This window comes from Meleagris gallopavo, chromosome 2 (assembly GCF_000146605.3).
Source record: "Meleagris gallopavo isolate NT-WF06-2002-E0010 breed Aviagen turkey brand Nicholas breeding stock chromosome 2, Turkey_5.1, whole genome shotgun sequence".
NCBI classification, from domain to species: domain Eukaryota; kingdom Metazoa; phylum Chordata; class Aves; order Galliformes; family Phasianidae; genus Meleagris; species Meleagris gallopavo.
This window is the reverse complement of record NC_015012.2, coordinates 7,360,369-7,374,974: the sequence shown is the minus strand read 5'-3', so window position 1 is coordinate 7,374,974 and position 14,606 is coordinate 7,360,369. Positions and strand designations below refer to the sequence as shown.

Below are 14,606 nucleotides of genomic sequence, written 5' to 3'. Positions count from 1 at the left end.
CAAGTTCTTCAGGACAGACCAGCCCCCTCAGGACTGACATTGTTCATGAATTTCTCTTCAAATCACTAACAGCTGTTCACATTGAGCACATCAGTGTTTCAGTCACGTGCACTCGTAAGGGTTTGCAGAAGTCCTGCTCTCAGTTTGCAAGCTTTATTAGTTACTCTGCTACTTAGGGGATGCCGTGTCAACCACGCACAGAGCAGAATGTATGGCAGAGGTACAAACAGCCATAGTAGCCACATCCACCTATGTTAGGAAGTCACTACTCAGACTTAGCTGGCTTAAAACCAGTTGTAAAAGTAACATATCTTCTCTAAACAAAGCAAAGACGACTTTCTCTGGCTTCACAGTCACTGTTGTACTTGAAAGTCTGAAGTCATTCTGCACCTTCAGCGTTTTACTGATGGAAGCGTGTGAATTACGTGTCCCAGGCACAAACTCCAAACTACACAAATAAATACAGTGCTGTCACAAGCTAACCCTCCTATAGCCTTGTTTATACTGTGCAGTTCTTGCCTGTACACAGCACTGCTGGGACAAAAGGATGCCAGATCAGCAGGGCACCAACACGGAAATAATACCTATGCTAAGGAACATTACAGAACTCCAGCTCCAATTATTAGTTTACTTATTAGTAGCCCCATTCAAGTCATTTTTTTTCTCTTTGTAAGGGAGAAATTTCATTTTAATTGTTTAAAAAAAAAAAAGCCAATAGAAAGGGGCAAATAGAGGAAAATTTGATATCCTAGTAAGTCTTTGCTCTAAAACCAATCTGCAACTCTATGTTTTCATCTTGAAATTATGCTTTAATAGCAGTGGGAAAGAGCTTAGAAACATCATGTATACAGCTGTACCATTTTTATCACATTTAAAATCTAACCAAGTACCTATCTCAAATTAGAAAAGAGAAACAAATACTTATTCAAACAAATACTTACATAGAAGTTTATCTGCAAAGTAAAAAAGGCTGCAATCTGCATCCCCAAAGCTATATGACTTCACCCATATATGCTGAGGACTGACAGATTTATATTTATTTGCAAGAATAAAAGTTAAAAATATAAAGATTAAGTGCAGTAGAGAACTCGTGTCCTCTATTACGGGTTGGAATCATTCCAGCCAGAAATGCACAGAACAATCTGAAACCATTCCAGCATACAGAAGATGCTATCCCTTGGCAAAGCTTCAGCCCTCTGCATAACTGCTTGCAAACTCTACACACTTCAGATGGTCTTTACTGTGGCACAGATGAAGACTTGCCCATTAAATTTTAATAAATGTTTGCAGCCCTTAAGCTTAGCCAAAGCAGAATATTGCAGCAAGATCCTCTAAAGGATAAGTGTTTTGGTTTTGTTGTGTTGTTTTTTTTTTAAAGCATGCCAAAACCATTGGTTAAAAGGATAACCTAAACAAAGCCATTGTTAAAGTAAAGCTACATCATACCATGGCTGGAGCAGCTACACAACTGGTCAGAGAAGAAAGATTATTTCCTGGCACAGTAATGTAGCAACAGACTGAGTTCTTTCTCTCTTTTTGTTATTACACTAAGCCTTCACAGTGTTTCACAAAATAAAACCGAGGTTTGCAGCTCATCTGCAAACAATCAATTGAACTGAGCAGCAGGACTTTGTTTCTCAGTATATTATGCCAAAAAAAAAAAGTAAAAGCATACTTAGCAAGGAAAAGGAATTAGACTGCTACTTCTGCTCTTGTTCACCTGCCTGGTCACCTCACCAAACCTGATATCCAAGTCATATTTATTACCTGCAAGTAAGTATTGAGCTCCACTGGAGCCAACCAAATTAACCGGCATAAGCAAGATGGCTATCAGCCTGCCCAAGCAAGACCGTACTAGAGCAGATCTGGGCTGAACACGTAATTTAATTCACTGCTCTGATTTTGGATAAGCCCCAGACATTCAGGATGGTTACGGAAACAGCACTCAGTGCCAGCTACAGTACTTCAGTCGTGCACTGTTTGACTGAAGAGGTGAAGCACTCAGAAGCCAGGAACCTTTGAGATTCTCCAGCACTCAGCTTCACTAACAACTGTATTCCACAGCTCTTATGGAAGCAAAGTCTTGCTAAGTTTGTTGCAAGTATACTGGCTTATATGCAAGTACTCGAGCACTGTAAATGTTCTCTGACCCGTTCTGTTTTGTTAGAGACTATTCCTATACTAATAGGTGAAGCTTTTGAACTGATAATACAAAGCTCCACTAGTTACAGTATTTTTAAGCTCTACATAATACTGTATTATCTGACAAGCTCCACTTTCAAATACAGCAGCACTGTCAAGTATTGTGAAATAAAAATTTCCTTGGAAGAGAAACTTGACAGAAAACAGAGGCATGGTGGAATCTACAGCTGATCTGAAACTGGAAGAGCTATGCAGCATTAATCAAGTCCAATTCATTTGAAAAAAAAAAGTCATGACGTTGAGTTTTCTATACTTAAAGTGTTCCAGGTTGTTCACCACCTATACAGGCTGCTCACAACCAGCTTTAGGATTTAGGCAGTTTAAATAAAAATAGCAGCCACTGACGTAATGATACCTTTGATCATGAAAAACATCATTATGATTACCATCTCATGCCTACTGGCTCTGATCCCCCAAGATGTAAGGTAAAACTGTAAACATTTTCAAAGTCATATGCCAAGTCGTCTTGTTATTAATCACACCCATTGGATTTGAGCTTGCATTCTCACTTTCACTAGACTTAGTTTTGCTATCAAAGCTGGTCTAAGCAAGCAAAAGATGATGTTCTCGTAACACTCCTTTATTACTTTTGTGCAAACAACGAGGTGGCAGCAGTTGTCCAAAAGACAAGAGTAAAAAAAAAAAAAGAGCCACATACATTCAGTGACAGAGCTACTAAAAGCAGAATAAACATTTTAAGCCTACCACATCAAAAGGGCATACTGCCAGGCTAATGACAAAGTTCAGGATTCAGCTCCCTGAACCTCTTTGAAAGGAATTTGATCGCAGTCTTCCACGAAGTTGGTGAGAAATGTCTCCTCCTTGCTGGAAAGTTGTGGTCAGCAGATCCAGAGCAAAGAAGTGTGCATGCTGCAAAACTCAGAGCCCAGGAGTGGGGCTGCATGCAAACAGGCCAGGGAGACAAGAGGGAGAAGCAAGACAGCAGGGACTGCGATATTATACCAGCTCAGAACCTCTGGAAACAGTCTTCAGTAGAAATTCAATGTTAGGGAACAAGGAAATATGGCTCGGTAGAGCTAAACAGTCAGATCTCTTGTCAGCAGTTTTATAAAAGCTGGGGCAGTAAGTGTAAGAAGACAGTCAGGAACAACTTAAGGCACTTCTTCTCCACCCACTTTAAAAAGGCAGTGTTAAGGGAACAAATATAGTTATGGTCAGTAACAGCAAGACAACACTAATAGTTTGTATTGTTCTACACTTGTATTTCTAGCACCTAACCTTAAAATCTGAAGGGCTAAATAAAAGGGATATCTTAAGGGAATGTAGACGATTGTTAGATGTAGTTACCTTTCTCTTCGAGATTTTCATTTATGGAAGTTCAGTGCAAGAAGAAATGTTTGCTCTCTTAGAGCAACTGTACAGATCTAAACTCACCGTGTCCAAGAACCGCAAGATCGTAACCGCACTTCCACTTGGATTTACGATACATAACCAAAAGCCAGGCTTGCAGAGGGAAAATGACCTGCTGATGATGGTGGCTGTCAACAATGGATGCAGATCAGTTAGCTGCTAGTGTAGACAGGACAAGATTTTTCAACACTGTGAGAGAAAGTGAGAGCGAGACCATATGGTTAAGCCCCATCCACATTAGCACCAAACAGCTAGCATCACCATTTGAGAACAGTCGGCTGGAAGAGGCAGAGCCAGGAAATCTACCTGTTGCTCCAGCCACTGTAAAGAAGAATGGGTACGCAGAGACTTATCGATGTTGGCTCAGTGTCTGAACAAATAGACATTTTAAGAGAAGGAATTCTTCTGTTAATAGCATTTCTCTGAACGTGGCACGTGTTACACCCAATCGATACTCCTAGCACACAGCAGCTCAAACATTCAGTTGTCCAAAATTTTTCAGTGAATGCAGATACCAGTCTGTTCAAGCATGCTCAAGACTTACAAAAAAAAAAAAAGCACAAAATTCTGGAGTGATACTGAGTAATTCCAAGTTATACATTGACAGGAGATCGGTAGTAATGCCAGTAGACACTGCATGCTGTTTGTATGCTGTTCAAGACTATTCAAAACGAAAAGATTAAAGTGCTGCCTTTAACTTCAAACTGCTCGGGGCAGGGAGAGCAGAAGGGGCTGGACTAGCTGATTTCCAAAGATCTCTTCCAAAGCAGCTTCTATTCATTGGGAACCTGGTCACTAGTACAGAGATACAAACCTTGTGTGCAAAGACAGGAGCACTCCATCACAGAACTATTATTTACCACCTGTTCTCCTCACCTATTCTGTAGGAATGCCTGCACCAGGTTACAGCTGACCTACAGCAGGATTTCAACCTGTGGTTAATCAATTTCAAGACAGCATAAAGTACCACTGCCTTGCATTTAGGCAACATTTTTGCACAGCCACGTTATGGTGTTCACAGATTGAATCCCAGACCTATTCCTCAATTGGATTCACTACGTTCCATGTACGTGCCTGTAAACAGACAGGAACAGAGAACTCGATGCAGCTGACTGCACATTTGTTTCCAAAAAAGAACAAAATTAGTGCCTTTTTTTTTTTTAATGAATGCACTAATTAATAACGAGATTACGGGAAGCAGTTTGTTCTTCAGCAGCACTTAAAAGCTGTGTTTAATCTTGAAAAAGCAAGGAAACATAGCCACTCCTATTCTTCACCTTGAAGTCAATTCTTGTTTTTTTTTACACGCACCCTTTTACTCAAATTGTTTTGCTCCTTCATGTAACAAAAACTAGCAAAAAAGATGACTTAGTACAACAAAAAACTTACTCTGTTTATATAAAGAAAGTTTGAAAATTAGTTTGAAAATAAGCACAGTAACTGCAATAAACTAAAAACTTTCAATTTGGTCTTGGATACAAAAGCAGGTTTGCAACAGTTTTTTTATTCTGTCTTCAGTCATTTTTTTGTACTTTGACTGTTTAGTCATTTCTTGTACTTTCTTTCTATAGGACAATTTTTCTGTTTGTCTTTGCTACATTCAGAGATCTGGGAGCAGGCACTGAACTACAAGCTATGCCTGAACACCAAACAACTGAAATTAGGCAAAGAAGTTAAGCCTAACAAAAACCACTGATGCCAGAAGGACTAACGAGTAATTCCCACATATGTCAAGTATTAATGAGGAACACAGAACTGCTTGGGATTTCAAATCCCTCTGCAACAAGAGACCCCTCCCTCTCTTCCCAGTTTAGGAGCCTTTGAAGAACTAAGCAAACTTTGCTCTAGCAACATTAACAGAGGGTGCAGTTGCAAACCAGAAACCAGAACAGATCGGCATTTAATAAGAGGCACAGGAAAACTATAAGAGGGGGAGGGGGAAAACACCAGGCTCTGTTGAGTGCCACGCTCTTCCACATCAGCATAATAGAAGGGAATCCTGCTTTGCTCCGAGGGCGATGAGCCACCTGGCCAGAAGCCATGCTTATGTGCAGCTACTTGGCCCTGAGGGTTGAAAATAAAAGATGAACAGCCAAAATATGAAGCCAACAGACACAGCTGTCAGGCAGGGATCAGCAGACCTGATGACTGTGGTACTACAAACAAACCAAGCCATGCTGTTTTGCACCGTGCCCCATTCTTTCTCCCAGTTATTTCCTTCCTCCCCTTGTCTACTACCACAACTACTACTTGCTCTGTTTCTCTCCCTTACTTCATCTCTTTTGTCTCTTCAGAGTCTAACATCTTACAGGCTTGGATTTGTACAGCATAGAAGCACTGCAAAACAGAAACCCACAATTTTTGGTACTGTGTGGACTAAGATTAGCTGACAGTAAGTCCTTTGTCGCCTCAGATTTTTACTAAATTCAAGTTTCTTGAAGAATAGCTGAAGGACTTTGCTTATAACGTTATTTTTACTCACAGTGTGCCCATCACTGCTAAAGTCAGGAGCTCAAAAATATTTCAGTATGCTGATTTAGCTCCCATAAATGGAGAGTTTGGCCACTGCAAAGATGCCTGATCCACAGCTCTCCCTCACATCAGTGGTCTCTAGACAGGCAAATAAACACCGTCAAGATCCTCTCACAAATTCCCAGAGGGAGAAGAAATTAAACTGATAGTCTGGATGGAACAGATCTAAGAAATATCAGTAATGGTAGCTGGAAAATCTAAAATTAAAGTCACTCTGGTTTTGATGCTTTCGGTACACACAGTACATTAAATTTGGCATGAGCCCAGTGGAACATGAAGTACTTGTGGACAATGTCTGCCAAGAGCTAGAAATATAGCAGTCTTTAAAGGACAAACAGAAAGCTTCAGACCATTTCTACTTTATGCATCTGAAAAAGAATTAAATCAAGGTGATCTTTCTGAGGGAACATTCGTATTAAATCTAATTGGCACGCTTCGTGAAATTGAGCATATGCCAACTGGCAGAGTAACTGCATTTACCATTTTATAATTTGTTCCACTTGTGACAAAGGTTACAAACAGATGTTGTGAACCTCATATAGAAATCACTGTGCTTTCCTCCTAAGCACCGTGGCTCAGGCAAGTTCTGTACCTGCTCCTTGGTCACACGCCTCAACGCCTGACACAGTCAAAGCAGAAGAAAGAAATGAGAATTGTGAACTTTGGGAACTCACACTGTGCTATCAGTTTATTCACCCAGCTTCGCCTGTATCGGTACTTCATTAGTTTACATATCTCAGAGCTGAGCAAGATTTGATTAGGAACCAAATGCTAATTTTCATTTCTGTAGCAGCCTCCAAACATCAGCAAATCAAGCATCAACACACCTGTGAGTTTCTTAACTTCTATCAAAATGAAGGCAAGGATATGAGCTTAACATCCATCTGGGGCTTCACGGACACCATCCTCACAAACAGATCCCTCCCTCAACTTTGCAGGACCTAATAAAAGAAAAGAATACTAAGCTCCTAGTTGGATAGCACAGCAGAGCACAACTCCTCATGATGTTTTCTCTTATTTCATTAGGGACAGCTTACATGTCCCTCCCCCACACCTCCCTGGGATCTGGAAGGGAATGTATCCCTCCCATGCTTTCAGAGGGGCCCCATCCCTATCCCTGGCTGGGTAACAGGAGAAAAAAAACACAACCCTATATCTGACATCAGAGCAAGGCAGGGAGAAAAACCTTGGCCATCTCTACGCATAAGCCAAGTACTACCTGGATCATTAAAGTTGCTATTTATTAACAGCTGATGTTCTGAAGTACATAACAAAAGGGCCAGGTAAATCTGATTGTTACTGTTGTTCGTAATACCAATAAGACAGCAGCAGGCTACACCACTTGTTATTGTGGATTCTGAGAGACTGAAAAACACCAGATGTTCATAACACATGCCTAATTGACACAATAAGCAAGCTCTTCACTTCTCCCTTTGACTGGCCCCTCAGAGCTTTAAGGTAAAAGTTTACCTTCCCCTTATCTTTTGGATCACGCTCGTATCTCTGCTCCTGTTTAGACATTGCCAACTTCAATATGCTCCTTTTTGAGGAGCTTTACATTAAAGACCGCAGGATAAATGCTCCTACTGCTTTTCCTGTACAGGTAGGAGTTTCCATTGCCTGCTACACATTGTTCATCAAAAAACGGCATAGTAAATAGTTATGGAAATGAAGAAGGAAAAAAAATATCAAGAAGCACACACACAGCTTGGCAGAGGAATTGAAAAGCAGTTGCTATCCCTAAGCCCCCACATTCCAGCACTGCATCACGGCCTTCCTCAGCCAACAGCAACGAGCACAAGGATCTACTCTACATTCACATCTGCAACTCAGACAGCCCTGGGCAAAGCTAACAAAACTAGCCTGTGACCAGAAAGATAGGCACACATGCACAAATAAAGAAATAAAGCTACCTATGTGATTATCTGCTTGCAAGATCAAGTTCAGCTCTTCAGCTTCCACAGGTGATCACCTCAACAAAATACTGTGTTGCTTCTTTTTCCAAAAGGAAGGAAGAAATCCCAACTGCTGCCCTTAGCACTGTATGCTCCAGCCCTCTGCAATAACCTTGAGCAGTGCTCAGAAACCACCAGGAGTCAGCAGCTCCTGTGGCACCAATTGAGCGTCTTTACAGTAGAAAGCTCTACTGTACAGCTATTTCTCGTACAGCACCAAATGAATGCTCTAAGAATTGATGTGGGCTATCATCAGCATAGTAATTACCTTATTAACAGAAGATCAAAGAACAAAGATTGTAGAGTGATGGATCCACCTACCACGGGGATCAAGAGGGGGTGACTTTGCTGGGAAAGTCATCTATGCACAAAGGAGAGATCAGCTGCCTACAGACAGTAATGTGCACTGCACTACAACTTGTATTGGCTTGGTCTGCCATTCCCAGGGATGAGGTGCACAGTTACATGGTCATTTAACTTGAGGAGATGAGGGCACAGCAGACGGGACCAGAAAAGCAGTCCTTATCTAATGTGGTTGCTCTATCAGCACAAATTTGCCTAAGCATCGTCACACAATTGAGAAAAAAGACCAAATGGAACACCTAAGGGCCTGCTTTGGGGCCTTCTGATTCTCAGCACCGCCTATCTGGAAAAGCGAGGAAAAAGATCTTTTCCCTTTTAAGAAAGTCTTTCCTGATTGCCCATATGACTTTCAGGGAATTTGAACTGGATCCCTCTCACCTCTGTAAAGAAGGCACATTAAACAAATATCACCCAGCATACTGGTAGGTGTTAAGAGTCAAGCTGTAAAACATGCCATCTCCATCTTCTTCCCTCCAACTACTCAGCTTTTGATCATCACTACTAGTGCAGTGTAGAAGCCATTCATGGACAGCCAATGCACTCCCACCATGGGTGAGCATCATACAGCTTGCTCTGGATCTCAGAATACGGTATTCCCAAATACGAAATGGAATTACCATACAGGTTTGATTATGGAAATGGCTCAATGGACAATCAATGGCTCCAGTTTCCCATAGGTGAGGAACTCTGTTTCCTAAGAAGATTTTGACATCATTAGCGACATCTTTTTCCATCTCTAAACTCAAAACAGAACACTAGCCCAGCAGAAAGGAGCCAGCCCAAAGGGCAAGTACATAACCCACCTGACATTAACTAAGGCCTGAAGCCCCTTTACTCTTACTTAAGAAATGAAGTTTACAGTCATCTTCTGCTAGCCTTGAAATACAGCAGTGAACATGCAGAGAGGTGCAGTATTTATCAAACACCTAGTTGGGTTTATTTTCTTACATGTTAAACGTGCCTCTGAGTACTTAAAGTGGCTTGGGGAAAAAGCAAACAAAGAAAGAAGTATGTTACTGGGAAATGGTAGAACTGGCATTTTTAGAATTAGCAGCTTAACCCAAGAGTGCATTACAAAAGGGAAATGAGCAACAAGTTCTTTAAAAGGAAGTTAATTACTTGATAGTAAGACTCCACATGTGATGCATTTTGGATTTTTTCCCCTAACCGTATAGCAAATAAATAGTTTGGGCTATAGGATATGACAGAAGAACCATTACTCACCTCCCAGCCAAATCTTGCGTTAAGCCATGATTAAGGCAGTATTTATTCTTGTAAAAGCATTGAATTGCAACTGCTTCAGATAAGCAGAAAGAATATCAGGATGGCATCAAAAGAAAAAAAAAAAATCAGAAAAAACTCAATACACATATTAACATTTAAGAGAAAAGGAGTCTTGAGACTTCTTAAACAGGAGCTCTTCAGAGACAGCTTTTATTATACATAACAAGTTTTCTTAGGACAAATAAAACATAGTTGAAGTACTGCAGTCTGTATGTTTTTAAAACCAAGTCCTATCTATTCAATACTGCTCAGTGACTGAAAACAGAAAGAACTGATGGTAGATGTAACCCCGAGATGCCAGCTGGACTCCCCTGACCTAAAGAACTACAACATTTATGCCTTAAGCAGGTTACAGGGCCATCCTCCTAGAGGAGGAACTGGCAGAAGGCAGGAGAAACTCAGCAGTTGCTACTTCCCAATCACTCCCTGCTCCATTCAGACAAACAATTGGGCAGGAGCACTGACAAACAGACTGGTCAGGGTGAGATACTTGAATCAGATCCAAGTTTGCTCTTACTCTGCCTCCAGAAAACTCTTACAAGCTTAAAGTCCACCAATTTTAACGCAAATCTGACAGAATATTACAGAATATTCCTTACAGAAGTTTTGTTCTCTTATCACCCTCCTTGCCTGTGAAGAAAATTGCTACCCCAGCTCAAGAAAGAGCACTTTTAACTGTTTGTAATGAAGTCCAAATGGCCATATAATACATATTTGAAATAGACACAGCTAAGTATATGCAAGCAGGTAAATCAAGAGGCAACAGACGCAATAATCCATTGATAGCAGTCTACTTAAAACAACTTTGGCTAGGCAGAGTTTTCCTTTTTTCCTCCTGGAGTCCTACCTCTGCTACACTATCACCCAGCAAATCTTTCTGAACAAACTTGCACCAATTCCATACCTTGCAAACATCTACAAAACATTTTTGATGTATCCAATTTACTTGCAACCTCAACACACAAGAATGAGTTCTCTAGTAGCTACTCCAATTATCCCGCGTAAGAAAAATAATCCACAGATCTCTTCTGGTCTGAGTCTAACTTCAGTTTTTTATTACCTTGCTTGCTGTTTATTTCTGTACTATTTTACAGATTAGCCCACAACAGAGCCTCAGCCACTATAGCAAATGCTAAAGAAACAAACATAGAAACACAGCATTTAGCAACAAAAGCTTTTCTGCCAAAACAATCGTGGTTATCTGCCCAAGTATTTTACTTGCAGGCAAGCTTTTGTCAGCCTGTTAGCTTACATCTGAGACTTTGATTAACTTTTGTCAATTAGAAGGCACATTTCCCCCCACTGACACATCCCCAAGCCCACTCTTACCTAATACAGCCAGATCAGCACCTTTCAGCCCCAAATCTCTCTACTACTAAAAGTCTCCCCAAAAGAATGCTTTTGGCCCTTCTGAAAACACATTTATGCAATTAAACTGCTGCAAACAGTGTCGGCATAGGAAAACATCTGGCTGACATAGCCATATAGCTGACATCAAGGAAGATCAAGAACATTTAGAGTTGCATGACAAAGTCTTCTGTAACATATTCTGCTGGTGAGGAAGAAAAGTACTGCAATCTGAGCATGAATTGAGTAAATCCTTTCTCCAACGGGAATGCAGCAATGGGTCCAGGGGCTCCTCCTCTGCCAAGTGCCATACACCTTAGAACGGTAACAGAGAACACTTCCAAAATGGCAGCCTGAAATGCATCGCAGGGGTTGATCCACTCTGCCCTTGAGTACAAGAGCTTTGAGCCTAAAATTTAGGTATTCATGTAATACATACCACGCCTGGCAGGCAAGTAACTATGACTGAGTTCAGCACCATGGATTAAGAAACAAGGTCAACAGATAAACTTTTATTACCTATTCATGAACCAAACCACGTTCCTACATGGCAAGCACCCGAGGATACCATTAATCTTTAACCAAATGCTTCCAACCAGTCTGAATCAAACAAATCTGCTAACTAGCTCACAGCCTTTATTGAAACTAGATGACCACCTCCCTTCAGCACGGGGTACCGGTGAAGGGAGGCCAACAAAATCAACACAACCATCCTGCAGAATCATCTGAAGGTGGCTTCAACAGCTTGCCACAGTAGACACAACTCAACTTTTTGTATTCCCTCATGACTACAAGGTTACTGCAGAAAGGTCATTTCAATATCTAAGCACATTTGCTGCTCCAAGTGGCGTGACAAGGGTCAGCAGAAGAAGGCCATGACAGAAGGCTGACACAGGCAGCCATTAAGCCATGCACTTACCTGGGCCAAGCACTGAAGCACTGTCTCCACATACAAGTAATACCAGCCTTCAAAACAGCGTAAATACAGGACACTTGGATCAGAACGCATTCATAGTGCAAGATGGTAATTCTCCTGCAGATCATGTTGTTGGCAGCAACAGGGCAAAGCTTGCTTTTTTGTAATTTAAGGATAACCTGCAGCATGCCAAAGATTTTGATTTTTTTCCTTAAAAAAATCACAGGTTTTCTTGTTATATTCAAGCAACAACTCAAAGGAGAAATATTATAGATACTTGCAACAATTGTAACATCCACTGGCAAACAGCATGGCCACAAAGAACACTCCACAATGCTACCTTATTGCTCCAGACTGCCCCCAGCAGAACCTCAGCAGCAGAGAGTGAAGGAGCACGAATGGAAATCAACCCAACGAACTGCCTCAGGCTTCCAGGAAAACAAAGGGACCACCTCAGCTTTGCCCAGCTGGCAATTTGTGGGCACCCAGCACTGCACAGGACCAGAACGAAGCTGTTTCAGCTTCCTCACCACCACGCAGCCTAACTGCACCTGATTAGGGACACAACGTTCATTTCAGTAGGACCTGGAGACCGCTGTAGGAGGGTAAGTTTTACTGGCGACTCCTGTAAGCAGTAGATTGAAAGGAAACAGAAACTAGATCAGATGGAGACATGCTTATTTTTTTTCCACTGAAACTATCTCAGCAGTATTCAGCAGAGCTTGACCTACTTCCTACACCATCTCTTTGCTGTCACTTCCTTTGACAGTTTGTCAGCACACTTGTGAATCTGAAGATTAAGGAATGAATGTCTGGAAGCAAAAGAGCTGAGAACTTCTTCCTTTTAATGCCACCTACAGTCAAAACCTCTATGGCCTAATCAGCAAGACATGCAGTGACCAGCCCAGCAACAAGTACTTTCAATTATTAGCATCCTCCAAGAGTTCCAAGCCAACTGCCCAACTTAGCTTACAAGTATGCCCTTAAAGATGACTTCGTTTTTCATGAAATACCCTTTTTCTTCTTCCTTTAGCTCACAGCGTGGATCAGGATCTACAAACAGTTTCAGGTTCTCTGTTCTCCTGTATTCCATAGATCCTGTCTAAGAAAATATTATATACAACGATATACTTGTGATTAGTTCCTCACAAATTAATAAGAATTTAAATATCACCAGCTACAAGCAGATGATGCTCTACTTGGCATCTACAACCATGCAGTCACTAGCCATAAATCCCGAAGTGAAATAATGCTGTTTTCTCTACTTAGTTTCTTAATATAAACCAATACCAACACACACAATGGTTATAACACAGATTTTACACTAACACGAATATTTATACTTTTTTTTTAACTGAAATACTAGCAGTTGAAATTTCAATTTCAGACAAAAAGACAAAACAGACGACTTGCCACATCAAGAAACACATTTCATTGTTTAGTAAGAACAGAAACACTCATTAAGTACAAGACTGCACTCAGCATAACAGAGGTGCTCCTCTGTTCATTAGAAACAGAAGACATTTAAGCTTAAGGCAAGCTGCATATGCCTACACATAACAAAGATGTGCTCCAAAAGCTTCCCGCCCGGCCATTCACAACAAATAGGTAAGAGCTTAAGCAGCAGTTAGGATACTTCGTGCCTCATAAGGGAAAAGGGCACGAAAAGGGCCTAACTTTCCAGCTAGCTGGCTCAGTTTCCTACCACCCAGGCTTTTCCTGCAGACAGGAGGTAGGGGAGAGCAGGAGGGGATGTCCGGTGCAGACTTGCGAACTTTGCCACCACGCCACTAGCTTTGAAAGTGCTGGCCTAAGACACAAAGCCGCACAGACCGCACAGCTCATGCAAATGGAAACCCAGCCGGGAAAGCCCTCGTCTCCGCTAACACAGCTTCGCTTCTCAGCATAAAAAGCAATGAAAGATGCATCATCAACAGGTCACCCGGCTTCTCCTTTGTGCAGTATGAAATGCTGCCCAACAGAAACCGGAAACAGCCCTCTGCCCCCAGCAGATTCCAAATGGAACAAATAAAGCCATCGCTCCCTGGATGTGGAACCAAGGCTCGGGCTGCCCGATGCCTCCAATCACTCACCGAGGAGCACGTTCTGAAGGCTTGGCAGTCCCAACGAAAACAAACGAGCGGCCTTTAAAAGGCACGGCTCAACTACGAAGCAGCGTTTTGCAGAGCTCAGACAACAGCAGCTTTTGGGGAGAGAGGGAACGAAAACGCACCAAACAAGCCTCGGGTACAAAACAACAGCCGCCTTTCCAACGCCCTCCGCTGCTCCCGGAGGCGGCACACGAGCTGTTAGCTCCGTCCGAAACCGCATTCGGTGAAAGTTGCGCCGCTCACAAAGAGCCGACGGGGGAGGAGGGCTGGAGCGAAGGCTCTCAGAGCGAGCTTTCAGCCCGGCAGCTCAGCGAGAGCCCGCAGCGGGGTGGGTGCAGCGCCGGGCCGGGCAGCCCGCACCGCCCCTTTGTGCCGTGCGCCTCGCCGAGCCGCCAGCCCCCCTTTGCTGCCCTCGGGGAGAAGGGGATTACTCCGAATCCCCGAATCGATGAAGCATCCGGAGTCCAAAGGTAGCGTGATTTTGTAAAATTATTTTTAATATCTTCCTCCCGTTCCCTACCCCCC

The 14,606-nt window shown here is 42.2% G+C and overlaps 1 protein-coding gene across 2 annotated transcripts in view; it reads right to left on the bottom strand.

Moving 5' to 3' along the window:
- Positions 1-14,606, bottom strand: part of PELI1 (pellino E3 ubiquitin protein ligase 1) — a 48,006-nt gene that overhangs the window by 27,692 nt on the left and 5,708 nt on the right. Inside the window, exon 1 of one of the 2 annotated variants that reach the window (XM_010706454.3) lies at positions 3,598-3,752. The exons of the other annotated variant lie outside the window; for it this stretch is intronic. Within the exon in view, the coding sequence (XP_010704756.1) occupies positions 3,598-3,652 (55 nt within the window). The 5' untranslated portion in view covers positions 3,653-3,752. Of the gene's footprint in view, positions 1-3,597; positions 3,753-14,606 lie in introns of those variants that run through there. 2 annotated transcript variants of the gene reach the window in all.